We start from the raw sequence: 8,262 nt of genomic DNA, 5'->3' as shown, positions 1-8,262 counted from the left end.
CAGTTCAAATGAATGACGTGCACAGTCCGTCATGATGCAGGAAGTTACGCCCGGCCATGACAGACTATGCATGTCAATGGACATTAAGGGTTTAAATAGACATGGAGCTTATGTAATTTGCAAGGGTGTGGATATGTCTGATGCAAAGCATCACTTCAAATATGCAGGAATCCCTCCACCTACTTTTAGCATTGTATGTAATACACACTATAAAAACACAAGCTCCAGCTGATCAACCCAAGAATTATTAGTCAATAAAGACCTAAACTAATAAAACACAAAAAAAGCACATAAAGTTATATATGCAACGCCTCCTGCTCCATATATAAATAGGAAGGCAGCGAGGCAGTATCACACTTCAATCATAGACTTAAGATCTATCCAGTTGTACTTCTTTTCCCTTTCCACTTCTTTCTCTTTTCTTGTCAACATGAAGCACACCACCAGCCATGGTCATTTCTCATTTGGTGGTCATAAAGGAAATTGCCACACAGGAGGCCATTTTCCCAATATGTTCAGCCATATGTCTTCATCTCATCATGGAGGATCACATCAAGGAGGATCCCATGTGTCTCATCATGGAGGTTCTCATTCATCCCATCTTGGAGGTTCCCATTTCTCTCAGCATGGAGGATCACATTTGCTCCACCATGGTAGCTCTCATTTGTCCCACCACTCAGGAGGATCTCATCATGGTAGCTGTCATTCATCTCCTCACTCTGCAAGATCCCATCATGGAAGCTCTCACTTTTCCCACCACATGGGAGGATCTCGTTTAACTCATCATGGAGGATTCCATAAATCTCACCTGTCATCTTCTCATATGTCCCATCCAGGAGGCTCCCATAAAATGCATCATGGTAGCTCTCATATGTCCCATGGAGGCTCCCATCTGTCACATCATGGAGCATCACATGGTTCAAACATGTCCCATCATGGAAGCCACCACAAATCTTTAAGTCACCATAGTGGATCAAGCTGTAAAGCAGTCTCATTTTCCAAGCATGCGTCTAGCAGCCATTATGGAGACCATGGTCATTATGCAAGCTCAGGAGGCCATGGTGGTTGGAAGAATGATGGTCTACTCAGTATTAATGAAAAGCAAATGATGCAAATATTAAATGAGCGCTTATCTTCCTACTTGGACAAAGTGCGTGCTCTCGAACAAGAAAATGCCCAATTGGATCACAAAATCTGTGAATGGTATGCCAATAATGCTCCCAGCTCACTACCTGACTCCAGCCAGTACTTCAGGATGATCTCTGAACTCCAGAACCAGGTAAAGTGGGAGATATCCCAAAATTATATTTACTATATCACCAAATTTAGTATATTAGAAATGCAATATAAAACTTTATTTACTATTACACATTTGCAAATATTAATTAATCTGACTCTTAATATCCCAACAAAAAGCTTAAAATGTTCATGCATTTCATAGATTGCAGGAGCTACCCTGGAAAATGCAAGGATCATTCTGCAGATTGACAATGCTAGATTAGCTGCTGATGACTTCCGGGACAAGTATGTACCCCAATTATTATTTCTATTTATTAACCTCTCAAAAAAAAAAAACTAATACTAATAGTCTTTAAGTATGTGGGTTCAGGGCAAAGTGGGGGATGCATGACTTTTATCATTGGTGTTCTTTGTCTTACTCCACCCCTGCAGAACCTTTACCATAACAGATTATATTTCCAAATGTCTTTCTTGAAATAGATGATTTATACAGCAACATCTTCTGATCTGTATGCTGATTAGGGTCATTGGGATTCATTTAAAGAGGTTAACCTTTTCAGGGCAACAAATGTATACTGTTGGGTATATAGATGTCATAGAGCGCTATCCACAGCAGACTCTCGCTCTGGTAGATATGGGCTATTTATGCCTGACTGAGCACAATATCGGCTAGACATGATTAGTTTTTTGCCGCAGTTTGAAGGCGCTGTATCTGCAGAAATCGGCTGATTGCTTCCATGGCTGTCTAACATCAGTGCACAACAAATAGAACAAAGAGTATATACCTTTATCAATATTAAGTTTAAATAAAAACTAAAGATAAACTTAGCCATATTTATCACAGTGATGCATGGAATGACACATCCTAACATAAAATCTCTTTTTCACATTATCTTTTGTGTGGCTTACTTTAAATCAAAAGTTTGAGCACAAATGAGATGTATTGATAAATTTGTCACATTGTTCTACCCCAATTAGCACTCTCCCTTTTCAACGCAATTTTTAAAACTAGTAATTTTTAGGACAATTTGAAAAAATGTGGGCAGCGTTGGCTTACTAAATCTACTTAATTATATTTTCTTTATAAAGAATTGTGTAACTTGAATACCATTCACAGGACAAATATATGGACATGGACTCCCCCACACAAATTTTAAGATATAGTAATAATAGGATCATTGAGCCTTATTATCATGATGTTATATGTATTATGCTTAGCACAAAGCCTAAGATGGTGTTGCATAGAATATCGATGCAAAGACTGGTAAAATGAAATTATAAAGATCTTTCTCTCATATGTACATTGCGAGAGTCCTGTCAATTTTCCCCTGGTAGTATTGGGAAGAGCCATCTGGGGGGAGGAGCTCAACTAGTCTGGTCTCTCTATAGTCCTCTGCTGGATCTGTAAAGTTTATTTTGCTAAAACACCAGTGTAGCCAAGCTTTGAATCATATGTTTGGACAGCATGAATCTGTTAACAAGTTCCCTTTAAGCCCTGCACTATGCCTATTACAATTTGTCAGTCTTGGCTGGGGTGTTGTCATTTGACATGTTGAAGACTCACAGTGATGAAAACCTTGATCTACTCACTTTAGTAAAAAGATGTCTGCTGCTTGCTTTCCAGGTATCAGATGGAGCTCAGCATGCGTAATAATGTTGAAGCAGATGTGAATGCTCTACGTAGGGTCCTGGAAGGACTTAACCAAGAAGTATGTGGTCTTCAGATGCAAGTTCAAAACCTTCAAGAAGAATTACAGGAGATGAAAAGAAATCATGAAGAGGTATCATGGATGCATTGCCTCTATTAAATTGGTTGATAGACTAAGCAGAATTTTAGAACCTTATAAACCTTTATCTTGTACCATAGGAAGTGAACAGTCTTCGTGCTCAACTTGGAGCCAGAATTAATGTTGAATTGAATGCTGCCCCATCTATTGACTTGAACAGAGCCCTGTCTGAAATCCGAGATGAATATGAGAATCTGATGGACAGAAACCTGAGAGATGCAGAGAACATGTTCAGACAAAGGGTAATGATCCTTTAAGATATTAAAATGATGGAATGGGTAGTAAAAATTGAGCAAATGTACCATGTAGCTCCCTGGGTACAAAAACAACGTCTTGAAGGGTTCTTCCAATCTTAAACCTTTACAGCATACCCATCTTTAAATCCCATACCTAACTTCAGAATTGGCATTTCTGATCCCCAATCCATGGCTGCTGTGAATATAGAAATGGGCACTTATGTCAAGCCCCATTATTAAACCTGATTAGATTCACATCAACATACCTACTATGGTCTGACTTGGAGCAAGAAGATACTTGTGAACCTAAAGAACATTGGTTATTAGTCATATTTTTCACTTCCCATCTCAACTTGCTGTCAAATATCGATCATGACCTTTATTGAAACGAGGTCCTCAAGGTGGAAAATATAAAATAAGACAATAAAATAAAAATACTCTAAATATCATTATGTTGCTCACTCAGCAAGTCATATTCAAATGACACGGGTTCCCATTCATCAAGATCGGTGTCTTGATGATTTTGTCGGCTATGCCCCTTTCAAACACTTTTCAAAAAGTTGGCAGAGCTGCCAGGTACTGATGTAAAAATGATAAAAGGCAGAAATGAAAAAAAAAAGACATTATGATATTTCAGCAGTTTTACAACAGAGTTCTAGAAAAAAAGGTATCTTATGTATGAATTTGCCCTTTAATATGTAGTAAATATAGAATTCATGCTTTTTGTGTATCTACAGAGTCAAGAGCTGAATCTTCAAGTAGCTTCAGGTTCAGAACAACTTCAGTCTGTTCAAACTGAGGTTATTGAACTGAAGCGCACTGTCCAGACCTTGGAGATTGAACTGCAGAGCCAACTGAGCATGGTGAGAAAGACATAGATTTCTTTAAAGGGAATCTGTCAGCAGGTGTTTGCTACCTCCTGTGAGGGCAGCATGATATAGGCAAAGAGGCTCTGTATCCAGCAATGTGTCACTTAGTTTACTGGGTGCAGAGGTTCTGACACAATCAGAGCAGAGCAAAGCTGAGAAAGCTGACCCAGCCCACACCAGGCTCCTTATGTACATTGTCTATAGACAGCAAGCTGCTTATCACAGGAGAGGCAGAGTTGGACTGGGTTTGAAATGCTGCTGTAGTTGCTGTAGTTCCAGTAAGGATAATCACAAGGTGATTAAAGCTTCAGTCTAATAAAACAACACCACTCAGTCAGACATGACACATAGATTAATTCAATGCTTTAACCCTGCCGGGTGCTGTCTTCAGATTGCCTAGCAAAAAACAGCTGGCCGATTTCCTATAAACTAAGCTTCTCTCTTCAATTCACAATCAAAAAATTAGATATTTAGGAACCTGTTCATAACATTTTTTTATATCTTGTGCTATGTTTTTAATATCAGACATCAGCCCTGGAATGCACATTGGCAGAGACCCAAGCTACTTACGGCTCCCAAATTGCCCAGTTACAAGCAATGATCAACAGTGTGGAGTCTCAGTTGGGACAAGTCAGGTCTGATCTAGAACGTCAGAACTACGAGTACAAAATCCTAATGGATCAGAAGACCCACCTGGAGATGGAGATTGCCACTTACAAACGCCTCCTGGATGGGCATGATATTCAGTATGTATATCACTAAATGACACAAATGTTCAGATTAGTAATTAAAGAAGTCACTTTAGATTGATATTTTATGTCAAGGCTATTCAAAATGATTATCCTCTTACACAATTCTGGTTTTGCTTAAAATAAATTGATCAAAGGGTGTCCTACTGCTTAGAAACAATTTCTGCAGGGGAACCTCACAAGTATTTCATTTTTACACAGCACCACCACAGGAGAATTGAAGTATTACACACCTTATTGGCCTTTCACTCTTTCTCTTAAAAGGGTAGAATAAACTAAAAAGCTTTTGGTTGTAAAGTTCAGCTACATTCAAGACGTTATTTGCATAATTTTTTCCATTTTGGACATTTATACTTCTTAGGCCAGCTGGAGTCTCTGAAAGGAGACCCTGGAGCTATGTCACAGTCCTGCCCAAGAATCATCCTGTACCCAATTGACTAATGATGAGGGACTACACCCTAAACAAATTGTCTGTGTATGGGTGCCATTTATTGAGGCGATGAGATTCTGACTCAGGTGATATTCACAGTAATGATTTGTTAAAGGGTTGGACACTGACTTATGAGGTCCATTGGTACTAGAGACAGTTTTTTTTCTTTTTCAGAGGCATACATATTACATACTGGTTAACGGTTGCTTGATATTCATTTAATTTTATTATACATTTTTAATTTACTTCACTTACTAACTAATGTGCTGGTTTGATTTTTAGTGTTTCAGAACATCACATGTCAAGTGGAAAGCATGGTAAGTTCATCAACTGATGATTCTACACCAAGATTTCTACTACATAAATTACCTCCACCAGCTTAATGCATCACGGCTCTATGCAGATTACCACCTATTTGCATTCTAAATATATTGATCAAGTACGCGCCTTTCCAGCTTAGCACAAAATAAGGATTCATCTTCCATAAAAGCTTTTTGCTTCAGACTATATTCATTTAATATATCCCAAATGTGATCAAGAGTTAGGACTGTTAGGTCTCCTATACACACTAGACTAATATGGTTGACTGATAGTTTGATGTGTATGAGAGTTTCCCCAATTTCACTTGATGGATGATACCAGGGAAAATAATAATCTGGGATTTGGAATTTTAATGATCACCCTTTTGTTACCTAGGAGATAAGACCAGTGTAATTTGCCAGTGGCTTTATCCGTTCTCTGAAAACCATGAACGCCATTTGGATAGTGAAGTTGCAATATATTGCTGATGGTCGAATGATCATTCGAGTATCTGCTGTTGCATGTCTATGGCCAGCTTTAAAAGACAAGACTCATATTACTGTAGGCAGTAATCTAAATTGATTGACAGATGTATCTTTTAGAGCAGAATGGACATCACACAGGACAATTTCTGCAATCATGTTACATGACATGTTATATCTCTGACCGAAATCAAAAATTGTTTAGTCACTTTGAGGGTTTATCCCAGGAATGTAATCTATTACTTATCCCACCACAGGACTTCAACCAATCATAAGAACTAAGGTCCTTCGTCCCCTGTGTGTATGGAGCAGTGAAGCCAAGTCCTGCACTTGCTTACCTCATTTAGTAATATAATTGTCTAATTCTGTCTGTTTGTAACGGAAATCTCACGTCGATAATTGGTCGCGCCCGGTTGGCCGCGACCAGTCAGCGACAGGCACAGTCCGGCCGCGAATTGGCACGGAATTCGAACGACGCACGCCACCCTTACCATCGGGAGATCTGCGGCGCTAGCCGCTGATCTCCTGATGGCTGCCACGGGTCATCTCCTGCCGCACGGTGATCAGCAGCGACGCAGTCGGGAGATGACCAGCGCTAGCCTGATTGGTCGCGGCCGGCCGGACGTGATCAATCAGCGACAGGTGCAGTTCCCCCGCAAATTGCCGCGGGATTTGAACCACGCTTCTCTGATTGGTTGCGCCCAGCGACCAAAATCAGCGATATTGGCACGGAATTTAACCCTCACTCACAGCGCGACATAGTTCACTCAACTTTACTGAACAAGTTCTGTCTTAAATCTTCATAAATAAACAACATACATATTCTAGAATACTCGATGCATTAGAATAGGGCCACCATCTAGTTTAGTAATAAACAATGAAAGGTAACTAATACTCAAATTAAACATGAGCCACTGGACACATATTCTCTTGGCACCAAGCGATCATCCATTCATTATCAATCAATCAATTATCAATATCATCATCATTATCTTGTATTTATCAAATAATTATTGGTATCTATTTTTATTTTTGAAATTTACCAGTAGCTGCTGCATTTTCCACCCAAGGCTTATACGCAAGTCAATAAGTTTTCCCAGTTTTTTGTGGCAAAATTAGGGGGGACGGCTTATACTTGGGTAGGCTTATACACGAGTATATACGAATCTTGTATTTATCAAATAATCATGTCAATATATCTTATAGAATAATCCTACATTCCAGTATTTTCTTTCTTTAGGATCTCACCACAAAATTGCCCATCATACCACTGAGCATTGCTACGAACCCAAGTGCTAATTACATGCAACCCACATTGGAGGAATGTGAAGACCAAGCCTAAAACATGGAAAATAATGCTAAAGAAATGTAATTCTATATCATTTACATATATTCTCTTTGTATTAGTGATTGTTGGTATTAAGCAAGTGATTCTTTGTTTAATGGTTTGTGAGAAAAAATTATAATGTTCATTCCTATAGATGCGTTCTGCTGGTTTTAATTATGAGAATGAATATTATATTTTTATATGTTATATGTGACACCTTACATAGAATACCCTTCTTGAGCTGAGGGAGTGAGATAATGAATGTACGATTTATCTTATCCAGTTGAAAAACCTAAAATACTCAACTCTTCGCTTAGGTTCTACCCTAACACTACATTATAAAGCCTGACAAATATTATCCTTCACCAACAAAGAGATGTCCATTAATACATTATCCGATAATTGTGTAGACATGTATCCATTAATAATTAACCAAAAGTTCAGCAGATATTTTTCTTCCCCTGACAAAATGTGATGTAACCCACATTTGAAAACCATTGCATTGTGATTCCACAGATCCCAAAGATCTAGAACGGTCTCTTATGAGGTCTGTTGGGCATGTATATCACAATAATGATGGCTCTTGGACTGAATTGTCACTCTTCAATTCTATTCTAACTGTAAATTATTAAAATAAATTTTATCTCTGATAATGCAAGAATCTCTGATGTGTCTGTATATCTTTGTTGTAGTATTAACGATCTAAGGAAAAACTTCATCAGATGGTTTTATCATAGAAATTTTGTAAAATACTCATCGGAGGGGGCGGTCTGGTCCAATGGGTGTCGCGGTCCTGTCCGGCACCTCCCATCTTTATATGATGCCGTCCTCTTCTTCCCATCC

At 38.7% G+C, this 8,262-nt stretch overlaps 1 protein-coding gene across 1 annotated transcript; it reads left to right on the top strand.

The window, feature by feature from the left end:
* Nucleotides 1-430: 430 nt before the first annotated feature.
* Nucleotides 431-7,391, top strand: LOC141086645 (keratin, type I cytoskeletal 19-like). The gene is made up of 8 exons (XM_073572887.1): nucleotides 431-1,279; nucleotides 1,442-1,524; nucleotides 2,864-3,020; nucleotides 3,107-3,268; nucleotides 4,000-4,125; nucleotides 4,657-4,877; nucleotides 5,593-5,627; nucleotides 7,333-7,391. The coding sequence occupies exons 1-8, from the start codon at nucleotides 431-433 to the stop codon at nucleotides 7,389-7,391; spliced, it is 1,692 nt and encodes a 563-aa protein (XP_073428988.1).
* Nucleotides 7,392-8,262: the final 871 nt, after the last annotated feature.

Source organism: Dendrobates tinctorius, unplaced genomic scaffold (assembly GCF_039654945.1).
Source record: "Dendrobates tinctorius isolate UK_male_01 unplaced genomic scaffold, ASM3965494v1 ptg000032l, whole genome shotgun sequence".
NCBI lineage: Eukaryota > Metazoa > Chordata > Amphibia > Anura > Dendrobatidae > Dendrobates > Dendrobates tinctorius.
Note: the sequence above shows the minus strand (reverse complement) of the source record. Positions and strands in the feature narration are given on the sequence as shown.

Coding starts and splice junctions, on each gene's coding strand:
- LOC141086645 (XM_073572887.1), top strand. CDS start 431: ATGAAGCACACCACCAGCCATGGTCATTTCTCATTTGGTGGTCATAAA. Junction 1,280..1,441: donor TCTCTGAACTCCAGAACCAG/GTAAAGTGGGAG, acceptor TGCATTTCATAG/ATTGCAGGAGCTACCCTGGA. Junction 5,628..7,332: donor CATGTCAAGTGGAAAGCATG/GTAAGTTCATCA, acceptor TTCTTTCTTTAG/GATCTCACCACAAAATTGCC.